Source organism: Bombina bombina, chromosome 1 (assembly GCF_027579735.1).
Source record: "Bombina bombina isolate aBomBom1 chromosome 1, aBomBom1.pri, whole genome shotgun sequence".
Lineage (NCBI taxonomy): Eukaryota > Metazoa > Chordata > Amphibia > Anura > Bombinatoridae > Bombina > Bombina bombina.
In genome coordinates this window covers 1,217,392,853-1,217,412,550 of record NC_069499.1, presented here as the reverse complement: position 1 = coordinate 1,217,412,550, position 19,698 = coordinate 1,217,392,853, and the positions used below count along the sequence as shown (strand labels likewise).

At 38.0% G+C, this 19,698-nt stretch overlaps 1 protein-coding gene across 1 annotated transcript in view; it reads left to right on the top strand.

Annotated features, from left to right (window-relative positions):
• SLC12A3 (solute carrier family 12 member 3) overlaps positions 1-19,698 on the top strand; it is a 311,203-nt gene that overhangs the window by 46,844 nt on the left and 244,661 nt on the right. The window contains exons 7-11 of the mRNA XM_053700267.1: positions 3,846-3,957; positions 6,045-6,175; positions 6,312-6,396; positions 9,872-10,026; positions 10,600-10,707. Of these exons, the coding sequence (XP_053556242.1) occupies positions 3,846-3,957; positions 6,045-6,175; positions 6,312-6,396; positions 9,872-10,026; positions 10,600-10,707 (591 nt within the window). The remainder of the gene's footprint in view (positions 1-3,845; positions 3,958-6,044; positions 6,176-6,311; positions 6,397-9,871; positions 10,027-10,599; positions 10,708-19,698) is intronic.

The following is a 19,698-nucleotide window of genomic DNA, read 5'->3' as shown; positions in this document are numbered from 1 at the left end:
AGAGAGACTGGAGTTATAACGGTCCTATTTGGGGGCGCTGACTCGAATATCACAAAGTTGGAAAAGTAACACAAACCCACATTGTCATTCTGGACATTAATTTCCGGGGATCCCCATGGGACAATAACATTAGGATTTGAACACAAGCGTCTTTAGGTGTTCTCCACTAGCTATCATTTATATCCTCATTTACGAGTATCTGAGAGGTTTGAAATAGTTTGAATGGCTTAACCGGTTCTGATTTTTTTTGTATGTGTGAATGGTATTGGATTTTACATTGTTTTTAGCTGTGTATTTTAGCTGTGAATTTATTGAACAAAACAGGTTATGTTTCACTGAATATTGCATATGTTTTAACTAAATATGTTTTAACTGAATATTGCATTTGATTATTAAGTTTTATTCTGACAATAAATTGTATTTTATATGCAATAAGGACTCCTGGTTCTCTGCCCTTCTGTTTTATTTTACACCCATCAAGTCTATGCTGTAAGGATTTATTGCCACTCGATTAAATTACACTTTTATTGATTACTAAATATATGAAGGGATTTGGTACGTGATTTTAGATTTTCTAAGGCTGGTTTAATACAGCCAATTTTATATCCATAGATCTGTCTATATATCCTACGGCTCTATAGCGCCTCCTATATCCTTTGTATTTTCAAAGACAATAGTAATGCCATGTGTTAGATGTATATGTTTCAATGAGGATAAAGGATCCCAAGAAATGTAAAACTTGGAACTACGGGAAAATGTTTCAGGCATATTCAGTTCTGCATAAACATAAAAACGCATTACATTTATAATTTACACTTCCTTACCTTACAACTTGGGGGCTCCAGAGCCCAATCTCTTCCTGAAGCACACCCGCCTAGTGAGCAGAACCCGGGTCTATAAGGAGCAGAGGGAACTGTGTACAGACACATGCAGACTGCACGGCTTATGCGCAACACCCCTGCTGTAAGTGTGGCCTACAAATTATACAGTCACACCGGGCTTACTGTAGGAGTAAGGACATTTTTTGGGTTGACTGTCCCTTTAAGTGCGGCTGGAAGCAGCAAATGGCAGGCTGCGGTGGTAAGTGGGGGGCAGTCATGGGTGTAAGTGATGTAAAAGAGTGCCGTCCCCCTATCTGCAGGCCTCAATACACAATTGGTACATAGTTAAAATAAGCAAGAGTATATGCTTTCACAACTTTACACATACAGACCACAAACCATAACACTTGAGAGAATAGGAATAAAACAATTACAATGAAGGAGACAGATGTTCCAGTACAAACACGTAATCATTATATAATTTTGGGATGTGGGGGCTGCATAAAATGAACTGGATGGCCGCATTTTGGACCCTATGCTATAGGTGGGACTGTCCTGGTCTAGGAGGATGACTGGCCAGCATGTAGTAGCTAGCATAAAAGATGGATCTGTTATATTTAAAAAACGACCATCACATGCTCCTTAAAGGGACAGTCTAGTCAAAATTAAACTTGCTACATTCAGATAGGACTTGTAATTTTAATCAACTTTCCAATTTACCTTTATCATCAAATTTGCTATTTTCTCTTGGTATTCTTAGTTGAAACTAAACATAGGTAGGCTCATATGCTAATTTCTAAGCCCTTGAAGGCTGCCTCTAATCACATGCTTTTTAAATTGCTTTTCAACACAAAGAGACTGAAAGTACACATGGGCCATATAGATAACTCTGTGTTCAGGCGCAGGGGGTTATTTAAGATTTAGCACATTGCAATGCTAAATGCAAGACAATAAACAGTCACAGTCATGTGATCAGGGGGCTGGAAGAAGGTTCTTACATACAAGGTAATCACAGAGGTAAAAAGTATATTAATATAACTGTGTTGGTTGTGCAAAACTGGGGAATGGATAATAAAGGGATTATCTATCTTTTTAAACAATAACAATTCTATTGTAGACTGTCCCTTTAAGCTATTCATTCCTGCCTAATAAATATGTACTGTACACAACTGGGAGCTGGATAAGTATGGAATAATATTTCTGTCAAAAAGGCAAGTGTGTGTGATTCAGCATAAATTGTGAAATACGAATACAAATCTAAATTTTCAAATACAATTTTTTATTTTTTTTAGATACATTTTGTTTTAATTACAAATGCAATTCTGTTTTTTGGAATTACACTTGTTTTTTGGAAATGCAATATGATTTTTTTCTTTTGGAAGTACAATTCATTTTTTTTAATTACACTTCCAATATGTGTCAAACACTGTCAAAAATAAATCTAGTTCCTATTTTGCTTTTAGATGTCACAGCATTCACTTCAGTAGTTTGCCTGGGAAGTAGCTGCTGTTTGCTTTCAATTAAAGGGACAGTCAACACCAGACTTTTTGTTGTTTTAAAATAAAGATAATCCCTTAATTACCCATTCCCCAGTTTTGCATAATCAACACAGTTATAATAATACACATTTTACCTCTGTGATTACCTTGTATCTAAGCCTCTACAGACTGCGTCTTATTTCAGTTCTTTTGACAGACTTGCCTCGGTAAATACACGTGCATGAGCTCAATGTTATCTATATGAAACACATGAACTAACGCTCTCTAGTGGTGAAAAACTGTCAAATGCAGGGACGGCCTTCAAGGTCTAAGAAATTAGCATATGAACCACATAGGTTTAGCTTTCAACTAAGAGTAACAAGAGAACAAAGCAAAATTGGTGATAAAAGTAAATTGGAAAGTTGTTTAAAATTACATGCCCTATTTGAATCATGAAAGATTTTTTGTACTTGACTGTCTCTTTAAATGTGGAGAAATGGCTGACAATCCCAGGACATCAACATCTCAGGTAAACTTTTTAGCATTTATCATGTAACAAACAACATGGCTTAACATGTAAGAAGTGATTATAGTCATTTGCATAATACAACACTATACAGAGGAATATTGATTTTGATGTCTTAATTTCAGTTTTCATGGTAGCAGCAAAAACGTACTGTAGCATGTGGTCTTTCAGAGTATGTTTTTCATGTTTTACCATGCAACATGCTTATTCTGCTTTGTTTTATAAAATAATGTACTAAGGAATATTGATTTTGATGATTTAATCACAGCTTTTATATTAGCAGTTTTCTTCTCCACATTTAATTGAAAGCAAAAGAGCAGCTACTTCCAAGGCAAAATGGGAACTCAATTTATTTTTGACAGAGTTTTTGACATATACTGGAAGTGTAATAAAAAATACTGGAAGTGTAATAAAAAAAAAAAAAAAAATTGTATTCATAAAAAAAAGAATTGTATTTGTAATTAAAGATTTGTATTCTAAAGAAAATGTATTTAAAAAAAAAATTGTATTTGAAAATTTAGATTTGCATTTGTATGACACAATTTATGTACAATGATAACGAATCACACACACGTGCCTTTTTGATAGCAATATTATTCCATAGATAAGTAAGTGCTCTGCATTACTGCATACATGTTGGAAGCTAAACATCAGAACTTTTCCTGCTTTAGTTCCATAAACCTTTCCTTTGCACAACTAAACAAGCATTTGGCAATGAGTATAGGAGTTGCCTTGTTGCTCATCTGCTTTAGAAAGTGTGAGTGTGGATATGACTATGTTTTCTCCATTAACCTCTAAATAGTATTCCATGAGGATAAGTCAGCAGGTGACAGAGCATAAAATAACCACTGGCACCTCTTGCTTTGGGGGATATAGAACCTCCTCATAAGAAGGGACTGGGTATAGTTCCCTATTAATGACGTCACATGACTAAACTCCTATAGTCCCATTACTGTACAGCTGAAGTAGTATTCCTCTGATCTGATGTGTACATATTATTTACCATACTTTACTTTTTAGGCTCAGGTTCTCTTCTTCATCGTCATCATGATTTCATTTGTAAACTATTTGGTTGGTACAATAATTCCAGCATCAGAGGAAAAACAAGCCAAAGGATTCTTCAGCTATCGAGGTGAGAGAAGAACACCGTGAGGCTCTCAGAGTTCTAGTAAAATGCTGTTATTAAGAGTATTTGACTATATAAATCGGTTACAGTGGGCTTTATTTTAATGTATCTGTTGCTGCATGTAAACATTATTTTAAATGTGTGAGTGCCTGTTTTTTTCAGAGCCATTCCAATCCATTGGAAGCTAATTTTAGTGTTCATGAAGCAATGGGTGCTGCCATGTTGTAACCTAGGTTTACTTCTCTGCTGAAGCCAGTTATGGACAGTTATACATAGGTTACTAGAGTGTGCAACTAATGTCAGAATAGGAATTAGAATACAGAAAATGGGGATTAAATAAATAATAAAAGTATATTGAAAGTTTGTTTTAACTACATAGAATTAAACATTTTATATTACAATCTTGAAGTGTTAAATGTCTCTTTAAAGTCCGAAAATCATGCTAAACTCTGCATAATTCTCTTAATACAAAAGATTGGTGACGTTAAAGAGCCATTATAGTGAAAACAATTACATGCAGTCATTCATTTTATTACTTTTGACCCTGCAAATCTATGTGTTTAACCCCGGCAAAGAGTGAAGTACCACTTAGCTGTCTCAGAGGACTGCTGGTCCCAGGCTGAAACTGACGCAGAGCAAGTCGGCAGTGCTAGTTGCACAGCTGGGTCTTGTTGCTAGAGCTGCATGCTCAGTCAGCAGCAGTTTCCTCTTGAGACCAGCAGTTCTCTGCAGCTCCTGAGTGTTACTTTACCTATGTATTTAAACCCTTTCGGTTAAACATCTACTTTTGCGGGGTCGATAGTGATAAGATAACATGCTGTAATGAATGAGAACATGTACTTTTTTCACTACAATTGCCACTAGAATATCAGGCAGTCAACATGTTTTTCCATTGATTTGAACAACCTTCAAATGGTAAACCCTTTGCAAAGTTGTATACATTGTATGACTCTTCTAATGCTTTGACCCCTGCTTTATGTATTCAGTGTCTTGTAGATGTTTAAATTTGCTTCTCTAGTCACTGTATAAATGAAAGATTGACATTATGTAATTTATTGTTTTTACAAATTTATTTTTTGCCATTAATGGGACATTATACCCTAGATTTGTCTTTGCATAAATGTTTTGTAGATGATCCATTAAGATAGCCTATGCAGGGTTTTAAAAAAAATAAAAAATAAATGTATAGTTTTGCTTATTTTTAAATAACATTGCGCTGATTTTCAGACTCCTAACCAAGCCCAAAGTTTTAGGAGAATACTCATGTATACCTACTCCAGCTTCCTCTGTTTGTGTAAAGAGTCTTTTCATATGCAGAGGAAGGGGGGGGGGCTGCTTTTTTTTGCTATAGAACCACTTGCAGTCGGTGTTCCAGCTTATCTTTTTAACAGTGCTAAACTGGGAGCTTCTAAGTAAGTTTTTAAACGGTTCTATACTGGATTTTTAGATCAGTATCTGTGCATATTATTCTTTATAGAAGTGTATATGCAGTTATATGAAAATTGGTGTATACTGTCCCTTTAAGTGTTTAACCCTTGTTAATAGATTTAATACATAGCCAATGTCTTGATGGGAATACAGCAATTGATTTGGATACAACACATATTATGCTGTTGACTGGCTTACTGGATGCATCCTACAGTGACTTGGGAGAACATCATATGTGTGACTTTGTCTATGTGTTTAAACCCCTTAGCATGGGTTAAACACATGTGCCTAGATTCTATGTGAATCACTATAATGTAGCTGCTATTAAAACAATTTGGTTACAACATATTTCTAACAGTGGCTCTGTCTATTTTAGTAGATCAAGGGTGGGATTTATAGATCAAGGGGATCATGTTAGATTTACTGGGGAGTAATGATTTGGAAACCCACATAGGGACATGTTTTAAAGTATGGGGTGGATAAGGTTAAAATGCTAATAACAGGAGTATGTTCCAGTCCAAATATCCCTTAAATCATGTGCATATGTTGGTGACACCAAGAGAATGTGATTGTGTAAATAAGAGTCTCAAGTCTAGTCAGTTTCTTTGAAATGGAATAGTCAACATAAAGTATGTGCTTCTGAAAGAAACAATCTTGTCTTGCAGCTGATATTTTTGCAGATAATTTTGTGCCCCGTTGGCAAGGAGAAGATGGCAGCTTCTTTGGAATGTTCTCCATTTTCTTCCCATCAGCAACTGGGATTCTGGCTGGAGCCAACATTTCTGGAGATTTGAAGGTACAACACAAAAGATCCATAGTGCTCATCCTGGAGAACAGTGTATCAAACATGCAGATAATTAGACAAAATACTTTTTATTATTTATATCAGATGAGTGAGATTAGTTATAATGCCTTTTATTCCTACAATTCAGGACCCTACTGTAGCAATTCCAAAAGGGACCCTGATGGCGATATTCTGGACCACTATTTCCTACTTGGCCATTTCTGCCACTATAGGTAGGTTAAGCGTTTATAGGCACACGTAAAACTGGTTAATCTGCACATAAAGAACACATTAAAAAATTATAGTTGTACTGTACTCTGCACCTACAAGCACTGTATGTACATATATAGGCACGTCCTACTCTACATGTGTGCTGCCTTGTCTGCAAATGGTTAGGCATTCCCTGTTTTCTAGACATATATATGCAGCCATACACTAAGCAGAATTATATATATATATATATATATATATATATATATATATATATATATATATATATATATATACTGTATATTAAGTAAGCATGTATAGGCACATTCTGTTCTGCACTTATTACTATATACAACACCTATTCTATACATATATTTATTTATATATATATACAGTGTAGATGCATAGACACAGTCTGCTTTGCACAAGCAGGTATACAGAGCTCACATGGATAGACCTTGTTTTTATGTATATTTATAGATTTATGTTGCTATTCACAGACATTTACGGACACTTCATGCACATGCATAGATATTCCTCCCTCATTTACCCAGTGTATAAACATATTTACCCCTCTACAAATATAGAACCAGATTAAGAGTGGAGCGCAACGCCCGAGCGATAAGGGGTTTATCGTGGTCTTATCGCTAGTATTTGACTTGAAAGTTAAAGCAATCACTTGAGCACAATCGCAATTTACGCTAGAATGATTACCACAACTTCAGATTTCTGGTTAACTGTTTAGTGAAACAAACAAAATGTTGCACTAAACACATCAAAAATACATTACAAAGTATAGTTACGCTTCTAATAACACCATCTAAATAAAATTATTTAAAAAAAATATTGCACACAAAAGTTATAAGGGCTCAAAGATATGAGACATCAGGTATTAGAAAAAAAAGGCAGGCAAAGGTATTTAACATTGAGATACTAAAGATGTATATGTATGTATATCTATACTATAATTGCGTTTGTAACGCGTCCGTCGCCATCCTCATTTCCGCGCGCAGCCAAAAGAATGGCAAACACCTAACCGCCGGCACAAAGTATTAACAAACCGCCAGCCCGCCCGCCCGCCCGCCCGCCCGCCCAAAGTATTAACAAAAACACCTAACCACCCGCACAAAGTATTAAGAAACTCGCCCACACGAACACAATATGTACCTTTCAACCGCCATCCCCCCACCGCAATAACTAAATAAAATGTATTAAACCCCAATCCCCCATTCACCCACATCGCACTCTAACTAATAGTGATTAACCCCTAATCCGCCATTCACGCACAAATAACCTAATTTCAATATTAATCCCTAAACCGCAAACCCCCCACAACACTAACTACCTAATTACACTATTAACCCCTAAACCGCCAACCCCACAACACCAACTACCTAATTATACTATTAACCCCTAAACCACCAACCCCCCACAACCCTAACTTTCTAATTACACTATTAACCTCTAAACCACCAAACCCCCACAACGCTAAGAATTATTTTAATCACTAAGCCCCCTAACCTAACACCCTCTAAGTTAACCCCAATTACATAAAATAAAAAAAGATTATTTTCTTCATAAATTAATTAAAAAGTACCAAAATAAAAAAAATCCTAACTTAAAATTAAAATAAAAAAACCTAACATTACTTAAACCCTAAGATTAAATTAAAATAAAAAAATCTAATATTACAAAAATAAAAAAATCTAAAATTACAGAAAAAATAAACGAAATTATCCAAAATAAAAAAATGTAAGCCTAATCTAATACCCCTATAAAAATAAAAAAAAACTACCCCAAAATTAAAACACCCCCTAATCTAACACTAGACTATCAATAGCCCTTTAAAGGACCTTTTGTAGGGTATTGTCCTAAAGCAAACAGCTCTATTACTATTAAAAATTATAAATTACCCCCTAAAAGTACCCCCCCAAAATAAAAAAACCTAAATCTAAAAAAACATAAGAAATTTGTATGGGCAATCAGCTCTTTTGCTGCCCATTAAAATAAAGCCCTAATCTAAAAAAAAAACACCCCAAAAAACCCCTAAGTCTAACCCCGAAATAGGTACTTACCATTCCTGCTCCGCGGCCGCCTGTCCTGCTCCATGGCCACCTCTGCTCCGTGCCGCCTTTGTTCCAGATGAAGATAGATGTCCCTGTGCTGGATGAAAATGGAGCCACCTGGAAGAAGAATGGTTAATACCTATTTCGTGGTTAGGTTGTTTTTTTTTGGGGTGTTTTTTTAGATTAGGACTTTTTTATTTTAATGGACAGCAAAAGAGCCGATTGCCGTTTTAAGGGCAATGCCCATACAAATTTAGGGGAAATGGGTAGCTTAGGTTTTTCTAGTGTTAGATTTTTTTATTTTGGGGGCGTTGGGTGGGTGGGGTTTACTTTTAGGGGGTTATTTGTACTTTATTTAGGTAAAAGAGCTGATCACTTTAGGGCAATGCCCTTTTAAGGGCTATTGGTAGTTTAGTGTTAGATTAGGCGGTGTTTTTATTTTGGGGGGGCTTTTTTATTTTTATAGGAGTATTAGATTAGGTTTAAAAAAATATTTTGGATAATTTTATTTTTTTCTGTAATATTAGATTTTTTTATTTTAATATTCAGTTAGGATTTTTTTATTTTGGTACTTTTTAATTAATTTATTAAGAAGACTTTTTATTTTAGGTAATTGGGGTTAATTTAGGGGGTGTTAGGTTTGGAGACTTAATGATTATTAGATTAATTCTTAGCATGGTGGGGGGTTGGCGGTATAGGGGTTGATAGTGTAATTAGGTAGCTGGCGTTGTTGGGTTAGCGGTTTAGGGGTTAATAGTGTAATTAGGTAGTTGGCGTTGTGGGGGTTGGCAGTTTAGGGATTAATAATAATATATATATATGTATAGATATATATTGTACCAAAACAACATCAGCGATACAGTATATAGAAATATTTATTTATTAATTAATAGAACATATTCTGTTATTTGAAGAACATTGGAATGTGAAATATTCATATTTTCATGTCGGGTTAGCACACTTAAGAATATGCGTTTGGGTTTGCGATATAGTGGGTTTCTCCAATGACCCCTATCGGGTAATACGTGAATGAGCACGCTATATTCTAAGTTCGGCTTTTTGTGCTCCTTGGGTTAGCACTAGAACGAAAACAGTTTACTTTCATCTGGTAATACCAGCGCAACAAGCTTAATTAGCGATCCACTCATAATCTGGCCTATTATGTGTAGTCATTCTTTATAGTCAAACATACCCCTTAGCACATACATACATAGTCCTATCTAGCTCTGCAGTTACATGTTTAGGCATTTTAAGCCATGCCCCTACATATATAGACTTAACTTCTGCTTATAACCTTATATAGTGATGTAGTTCTGCACATACATGTTATGCACAGTTATACCTCCAATTCCACCAAGAACACCTTCAGTAAATATATGAATATATACAGCACTGCACATACATATATAAACCTTTCTTTTCTTTTCTCTAGGATCTTGTGTGGTTCGGGAAGCCTCTGGAAGCCTCAATGATACAATTATAGAGGGTGCCTCAAACTGTGTGGGTCTTGCGTGTGGATATGGATGGAATTTTACTGAGTGTACAGTGAACCGGAATTGTAAATATGGACTGATCAATCAATACCAGGTGTTTATTCAACCTGCACATATGTTTACTGATATGCACATAACTATATGTATGTCTAACATTATCTGAACACTTATTATACCTATTTACGCACATCTAATACACGCTGAGCACCTAGAATATTGACGTACACATATAACACCTTGGTTAGACTTTTAATATCCAGTATAGTGAGTTGCTGACATTAAACACATTCTGATATACACATCGAACACCCTGTATACTAACAATGCCAGTTTTCACATAAGGCAATTCAGCGTGGCATTTACTCATAGCGAACAACTTTCAAAAGAGCATCCATGATAGAAGCATCCTTTATTTAACCTTCTTAAAAACAGAATATACAGGAGTGAAACAGATAGAATTAATGAATTGTACGGTAATGAATAAACTCACATCACACGTGTTTCTGCACTCCGCCTTTCTCATTGGCATATATTCATGTTTTTAGAACATATCACTACTAAAGCTATTCATTATCAGCACACACATCATCAGTGCAGACACACATATCTGTAATTTGTGTACATTTATGTAATGATAACTATACCAGCATATATTTGTGTTGCGCAGACCATGAGCATGGTGTCTGGTTTTGCACCTCTCGTCACCGCTGGGATCTTTGGTGCTACTCTGTCATCCGCTTTGGCCTGTCTGGTTTCTGCTCCCAAAGTGTTCCAGGTGAGATAAGCATTTATATACAGTTTTTGTCTTGGTGCTCCATTAGAGAGATGTGCTGTATCCACCTAATCCCACTAGTTTTTTCAGATATGAGTGACTGATGTGCTGTGTGATCACAGATGTGATAATATGTAAATATTACCACCCTCTCTTGCCCCCACCCTCAGTACTTTCTGTCTCTTTTATGGTCTGATTATTTAAAGAACTTCACTCTGGGAGAGTAACTGGAGGTCTCCTCAATACTACAAAGTCCTTCAAACTATTTTATAAAGGCAAATTCTATCTTGCGAGCCGTTTAACCTGCTATGCAGAATTTTGTATGTGAAGAAGAGAAACGTTCATTACAATATATACCTAAAAATTCATGAAAGATTTTGTTTGACTTCTCCCCATGGCAACAAGCTTCTGATCATCAGGTCATTAAGGTCTATCTCCCACTTTATTCTCCCACAGTTCACCTTGTTCACTAATAGCCTTTTTTTTTTTTTTATAATTTTTATTGTGGTATGTAAGAAATACAAACAATCAGTTTTCTAACTTATCATGCATCAAAATGTGCAGATGTTCTAAGTGTTGCAAGATATGACATTCTATAATAGTTGTATGATGATATAATATTCTTTAGTATAGAAATGTTGCAAGATAAGATAATCCATATGAAGAAATTGACCCCATAATGTAGCACCTAATTTTTTAATATTCTAAACATAAATAATTATATATCCCCTTCAAATATAATTAAACTGCTAGTGATATGTGATCCCCAAATAGTAGACTAGGGCCTCTCATGGACCCTTAGGACGTTACCTTTAACTGGTATTTCGGGGGAAACAAGAAAAAATAGTGTTTTCGAAGGACGCATTGTCCTATGCTTACCTTAAGCAGTATCTGGGGGGCGGGGTGGCAGGGATGGTAAAATAGTACTATGCGAGTTAAATGGAGGTAGGAAAGGTTAGTGTAGGTTGCATGCATCCCTGAATAGGAGAGTCTTTAGGGAGCGCTTGAAGCTGTTAAAACTAGGGGAGAGTATTGTGGAGTGAGACATGGAGTTCCACCAGATGGGGGCCAGTCTGGAGAAGTCCTGTAAACGGGAATGTGAGGAAGTAGCAAGAGAGGAGGAGAGTAGGAGATAGTGAGCAGAGCCAAGGGGATGGGAGGGAGAGTATCTGGAGACAAGGTCTAAATTTGTAGGGGGGAGCAGTGCAGATGAGGGCTTTGTATGTCAGAGTGAGGATTTTGTGTTTAATCCTGGATGCCAGAGGAAGCCAGTGAAGTGATTGGCAGAGAGGGGCAGCAGATGAAGAGTGACATGTAAGGAAGATGAGCCTGGCAGAGGCATTCATTATGGATTCTAAAGGAGCTAGGCGGTGGCTAGGTAGACCAGAGAGGATGGAGTTGTAGTAGACGAGGCAGGAAAGGATGAGAGAGTGGATTAAAATCTTAGCTGTGTCTTGTGTTAGGAAAATGTCTAATTTTAGAAAAGTTTTTTAAGGTGGAAGCGGCAGGCTTTAGCCAAGAACTGAATTTGAGGAGTAAAGGAAAGGTCTAAGTCAAGTGTGACCACAAGACATCGGGCATGCGAGGTAATGATGGAATTATCAACAGTTATAGAAAATTGGTGGGTGGAGATTTTGGAAGAAGGGGGGAAAATAAGGAGTTCAGTTTTGGAGAGAGGTAATGATGGAATTATCAACAGTTATAGAAAATTGGTGTCCGGTTTTTAAAAATACGTTTAAAAACAGGGGCACTTTAATTCATCAAAATTTACATTTCACTCGTGTTGAGAAAATACCTTTCTCTTGTTAAGTGTATCCAGTCCACGGATCATCCATTACTTATGGAATATATTCTCCTTCCCAACAGGAAGCTGCAAGAGTCCACCCACAGCAAAGCTGCTATATAGCTCCTCCCCTAACTGCCATATTCAGTCATTCTCTTGCAAGCCTCAACATAGATAGGAGGTTGTGAGAGTCTGTGGTGCTTTCTACTTAGTTTATTCTTCAATCAAAAGTTTGTTATTTTTAAATGGCACCGGAGTGTGCTGTTTATCTCAGGCAGTATTTGGAAGAAGAATCTGCCTGCGTTTTTCTATGATCTTAGCAGACGTAACTAAGATCCATTTGCTGTTCTCACATATTCTGAGGAGTGAGGTACTTCAGAGGGGGAATGGCGTGCAGGTTTTCCTGCAGATAAGGTATGTGCAGTAAAATATTTTTCTAGGAATGGAATTGACTAAGAAAATACTGCTGATACCGAAGTAATGTAAGTAAAGCCTTAAATGCAGCGATAGCGTCTGGTATCAGGCTTATTAATAGAGATACATACTCTTGTAAAAATGTGTTTTAAAACGTTTGCTGGCATGTTTAATCGTTTTTTAACATATGTTTGGTGATAAAACTTATTGGGGCCTAAGTTTTTTCCACATGGCTGGCTTAAATTTTGCATAGAAACAATTTCCACTGTTATAGTATAAAAGTTACAGTTGGTGCAGTTAAAATTACAAACAGTGACATTCAGCTTCCCTCAGCAGTCCCCTGCATGCTATAGGACATCTCTGAAGGGCTCAAAAGGGCTTCAAAAGTAGGAGCTGTTATGACGGTTTAAAACATATTTTTCGTTTTGTTAATCTGTTTTTTGTATTAAGGGGTTAATCATCCATTTGCAAGTGGGTGCAATGCTCTGCTAACTTGTTACATACACTGTAAAAATTTTGTTAGTTTAACTGCCTTTTTTTCACTGTTATTTCAAATTTTGGCAAAATTTGTTTCTCTTAAAGGCACAGTAACGTTTTATATATTTGCTTGTTAACTTGATTTAAAGTGTTTTCCAAGCTTACTAGTCTCATTATTAGTCTGTTCTAACATGTCTGACATAGAGGAAGCTCTGTGTTCATTATGTTTTAAAGCCATGGTGGAACCCCATCTTAGAATGTGTACCAGATGTACTGATTTCATGTTAAACAATAAAGATCATTTTTTGTCTTTAAAAACATTATCACCAGAGGATTCTGTCGTGGGGGTAGTTATGCCGACTAACTCTCCCCACGTGTCAGACCTTTTGACTCCCGCTTTAGGGACTCACGCTCAAATGGCGCCAAGTACATCAAGGGCACCCATAGCGTTTCTTTACCAGGGGATTCTGTCGAGGGGAAAGTTATGCCGACTAACTCTCCCCACGTGTCAGACCCTTCGACTCCCGCTTCAGGGACTCACGCTCAAATGGCGCCAAGTACATCAAGGGCGCCCATAGCGTTTATTTTGCAAGACATGGCAAAGGTGGTGAATAATATTCTGGCAGCAGTATTAGTCAGACTACCTGAAATTAAAGGAAAGCAGTTAGCTCTGGGGGTAGATACAGAGCATACAGACGCTTTAAGAACCATGTATGATACTACCTCACAATATGCTTAGTCTGTGGGTGATTTTTTTTTTTTTTTTTTGACTCAGGGAAGATGATTTAACCTGATTCTGATATTTCTACATTTAAAATTTATGCTTGAGAACCTCCACTTGTTGCTCAGGGAGGCTTTGGCTGCTCTGAATGAATGTGTACAATCGCAGGGCCAGAGAAATTGTGTAGACTGGATAAATAATATGCAGTGCCGGTGTGTACTGATGTTTTTCCAATACCTAAAGAGGTTTACTAAAAAATTTTTTTTAATAAGGAATGGGATAGAAGAATGTTTTCTAATAGTTACCACCACACGGGACTTCTTGTAGACAGTTCCTAAGGTGGAGAGAAGAGTTTCTACTCTAGCTAAGCGTACCACTATCTCTGACGAGGACAGTTGTGCTTTTTAGATCCAATGGATAAAAAATGTTTATTCAACAGGGTTTTATCCTGCAGCCCCTTGCATACTTTGCTTCTGTCACTGCTGCTGCAGCGTTTTGGGTTGAGTCTCTTGATGAGGCTTTACAGTTAAGCGACTCCATTGGATGAATATATTTGACAAGCTTATGCTAGCCAATTCCTTTGTTTTCTGATGCCTTGTTCATTTGACTAGACTAACTGCTAAGAATTCTGTTTTTTACTATACTGGCGCGCAGAGCGCTATGGCTTATATCATGGTCAGCTGTCGTGACTTTAATAAATAAGCTACTTAACTTCCCTTCAAGGGGCAGACCCTATTCGGGCCTGGTTTGAAGGAGATTATTGCTTATATCACTGGAGGAAAAGGTCATGCCCTTCCTCAGGATAGGTCTAAATCAAGGGCAAAAAAAAAAAAAAGTCTAATTTTCGTACCTTTTAAAAACTTCAGGGCAGGTGTGGCATCCTCTTCCTCTAAGGCAAAACAAGAGGGAATTTTTGCTCAGTCCAAGGCGGTCTGGAGACAATCGGACCTGGAACAAAGATAAGCAGGCCAAGGAGCCTGCTGCTGCCTCTAAGGCAGCATGAAGGAACGGACCCCTATCCGGTAACGGATCCTATAGGGGGCAGACTTTCATTCTTTGCCCAGGCGTGGGCAAGAGATGCCCAGGATCCCTAGGCATTGGAATTTATATCCCAGAGATATCTTCTGGATTTCAAAGATTCCCCCCCAAAAAAAGGGGAGATTTCGCCTTTCACAATTATCTGCAAACCAGATAAAGAAGGAGGCATTCTTACATTGTGTACGAGATCCATCCAGTTCCAAGAGAGGAACAGGGACAGAGTTTTTACTCAAATCTGTTTGTGGTTCCCAAGGAGAGGGAACCTTCAGACCTATTTTGGATCTAAAGATCTTAAACAAATTCCTCAGAATTCCGTCATTTAAGATGGAAACTATTCGTACCATCTTAACTATGATCCAGGAGAGTCAATAGAGGACTACAATGGATTTGAAGGATGCTTATCCTCACATTGTGATGCATAAAGATCACCATCGTTTTTCAGGTTTGCCTTTCTAGACAGGCATTACCAGTTTGTAGCTCTTTCCTTTGGGATATCTACAGCCCCAAGAATATTTATGGAGGTTCTGGGGTCGCTTTGGCGGTCCTTAGACCGCGGGGCATAGAAGTGGCCCCTTATTTAGACGACATCCTGATACAGGCGTCAAACATCCAAATTGCCCAGTCTCATACGGACGTAGTACTGGCATTTCTGAGATCACATGGGTGGAAAGTGAAGAAGGAAAGAGTTCTCTATCCCCAATCTCAAGGGTTTCCCTCCTAGGGACTCTGATAGATTCTGTAGAAATGAAAATTTACCTGACGGAGTCCAGGTTGTCAAAGTTTCTAAATTTCTGCCGTGTTTTTTTTTTTCATCCCATCCGCGCCCTTCGGTGGCTCAGTACATGAATGAAATCGGCTTAATGGTAGCGGCAAGGGACATAGTACCGTTTGCACGTCTACATTTCAGACCGCTGCAACTATGCATGCTCAGTCAGAGGAACGGGGATTACACAGATTTGTCCCCCTGTTAAACCTGGACCAAGAGACCAGAGATTCTCTTCTCTGGTGACTATGTCGGGTCCATCTGTCCAAGGGTATGACCTTCCGCAGGTCAGATGGGACAATTGTTACAATAGATGCCAGCCTTTTAGGTTGGGATGCAGTCTGGAACTCCCTGAAGGCTCAGGGATAGTGGACTTAGGAGGAGACCCTCCTTCTAATAAATATTCTGGAACTGGGAGTGATATTCCATGCTCTTCAGACTTGGCCTCAGTTAGCAACTCTGAGGTACATCATACTCAGTCGGACAATATACACGACTGTGGCTTACATCAGCCATCAAGGGCGAACAGAAGTTCCCTAGCGATGTTAGAAGTCTTACAATAATTTACTGGACAGAGACTCACTCTTGTCTATCAGCTATCCATATCCCAGGTGTTGAGAACTGGGAGGTGGATTTTCTAAGTCGTCAGACTTTTCTTCCGGGGGAGTGGGATTTCATCCGGAGGTCAAGACCAAGCAGGAGAGGGCTTTGGTGTTTTTGACAGCGCCTGCGTAGCCACGCAGGACCTGGTATGCAGATCTGGTGGACATGTCATCTTTTCCATCACGGTCTCTGCTTCAGAGACAGGTCCCTCTACCTCAGGGTCCTTTCAACCATCTAAATAGAATCAATCTGAGATGGACTGCCTGGAGACTGAACGCTTGATGTTATCAAAGCATGGCTTCTCCGAGTCAGTCATTGATACCTTAATACAGACATGAAAGCCTGTCTCTAGGAAAATTGAACATAGATATGGTGTAAATATCTGATTGTTATGAATCCAAGGGTTACTCATGGAGTAAAGTCTGGATTCCCAGGATATTATCTTTTCTCCAAGATGTTTTTGAGAAAAGGGTTGTCAGCTAATTCCTTAAAAGGGGACAGATTTTTACTCTGTCTATTTTTTTGCACAAGCGTCTGGCAGGTATTCTAGACGTTCAGGCATTTGGTCAGGCTTTGGTTAGATCCAAGCCTGTGTTTAAAACTGTTGCTCCGCCATGGAGCTTAAACCTGATTCTTAAGGTTCTTCAAGAAGTTCTGTTTGAACCTTTTTTGTTCCATAGATATCAATCTTTATCTTGGAAAGTTCCTTTTGGGTAGCTAATTCCTCGACTCGTAGAGTCTCCAAGTTATCTGTGTTACAATGTGATTCTCCTTATCTGGTCCTTCGTACGGATAAGGTAGTCCTGCGTACCAACCTGGGTTTTTTCCTAAGGTGGTATCTAACAAGTACATCACTCAAGAGATAGTTTTTCCATGCTTGTATCCTAATCCTTCCTCAAAGAAGGAACGTCTATTACACAATATTGGACGTGGTTTGTGCTTTAAAGTTTTACTTACAAGCTACTACAGTTTTCATCAAACGTTCACCTTGTTTGTTGTCTATTCTGGACAGAGGAGAGGTCAAAAGACTTCAGCAGCCTCTCTGTCTTTTTGGTTAAAAAGCATAATTCATTTAGCTTATGAGACTGCTGGACAGCAGCCTCCTGAAGGGATTACAGCTCATTCTACTAGAGCTGTGGTTTTCACTTGGGCCTTTTTTAAATGTGGCTTCTGTTGAACAGATTTACAAGACGGAGTCTTGGTCTGCGCTTCATACTTTTCAAATTTAACAAATTTGATACCTTGCTTCTTCGGAGGCTATTTTTGGGAGAAAGGGTTTTTTACAGGCAGTGGTAACTTCCGTTTAAGTACCTGCCTTGTCCCTCCCATCATCCGTGTACTTTAGCTTTGGTATTGGTATTCCATAAGTAATGGATGATCCGTGGACTGGATACACTTAACAAGAGAAAACATAATTTATGCTTACCTGATAAATTTATTTCTCTTGTAGTGTATCCAGTCCACGGCCCGCCCTGTCACTTTAAGGCAGGTAATTTTTTCATTTGAACTACAGTCACCACTGCACCCTATGGTTTTTCCTTTCTCTGCATGTTTTCGGTCGAATATCTGAATATGGCAGTTAGGGGAGGAGCTATATAGCAGCTTTGCTGTGGGTGGACTCTTGCAGCTTCCTGTTGGGAAGGAGAATATATTCCATAAGTAATGGATGATCCGTGGACTGGATACACTACAAGAGAAATACATTTATCAGGTAAGCATAAATTATGTTTTTAATCTTGACAGCCGCTGCATCACTTCCCCCGCCCGTCGCAAAGCCTCTTCCCGGGTCTAAAATGAGGAATCTGGTTTTCTCCAATCAGGGCTTTGAATCAGACACTGGGGGGAGCCGTGATTGGAGGATGACCGATCTATCATTTCTGATGTATGAAGAGGCTTGCGATATTCGGGGTAAGTATTTTCACAACACAAGTGAAATGTAAATTTTTATGAAATAAAGTGCCCCTTTTTTAATCAGATTTTTAAAAACCAGGCACTTTATCATCTAAATTTACCTTCAATTTAAGGTAATGAGAGGACATCCAAGATGAGATATGAGAAAGACAGTTAGTGACACGGGTTAGTAAGGAAGGAGGTAGGTCTGGTGCAGAGAGGTAGATTTGGGTGTCATCGGCATACAAATGTTATTGAAACAAATACAAATAGTATTTTGAGCTGTAAATATTTCTCTTGTTAAGTGTATCCAGTCCACGGATCATCCATTACTTGTGGGATATTCTCCTTCCCAACAGGAAGTTGCAAGAGGATCACCCACAGCAGAGCTGCTATATAGCTCCTCCCCTAACTGTCATATCCAGTCATTCTCTTGCAAGCCTCAACCAAGATGGAGGTCATAAGAGGAGTGTGGTGTTTTATACTTAGTTTATTCTTCAATCAAAAGTTTGTTATTTTTAAATGGTGCCAGAGTGTACTGTTTATCTCAGGCAGTATTTAGAAGAAGAATCTGCCTGCGTTTTCTATGATCTTAGCAGAAGTAACTAAGATCCATTGCTGTTCTCACATATTCTGAGGAGTGAGGTAACTTCAGAGAGGGAATGAGAGAGTTTTCCTGCAATAAGGTATGTGCAGTTAATATTTTTCTAGGGATGGAATTTGCTAGAAAATGCTGCTGATACCGAACTAATGTAAGTAAAGCCTTAAATGCAGTTATAGCGACTGGTATCAGGCTTATTAATAGAGATACATACTCTTATAAAAATGTAATATAAAACGTTTGCTGGCATGTTTAATCGTTTTTTTTGTTTTGTTTTTTTTTAAACTTTTATTTATCATAACAAGGGTTACCATGTAGAGATGTCTCTCTCATGGGTCACAGATCATTGGAAAACAAAAACATGTTACAATTAGATGTTTACATTGCAAAACTGGGTCTATATTGTTGCGAGTGATATTTTTACATACAGTCTCTCAGCAGGTACGTCCCGAGTTTTTCTTTTAAAGCAAAAAGGAAATTTTACAAACTGTGTCCCAAGAGTTGGTCTTTTTGCAGCGATAGTCCATGGTAAATCCCTCTTTTCCTTTTCCTTCTCTCAGTCTCCTCCCATCCCTCCCCCATCTCCCACCCAACTCCTCCCAATAGTACAGCGTTCAATAATAACTAGATACGGATAATAATAATCATAACAGTAACAATCAGAGCTGGATTTGATCCTCTCTCTACACTGATCCCGTTGGGAT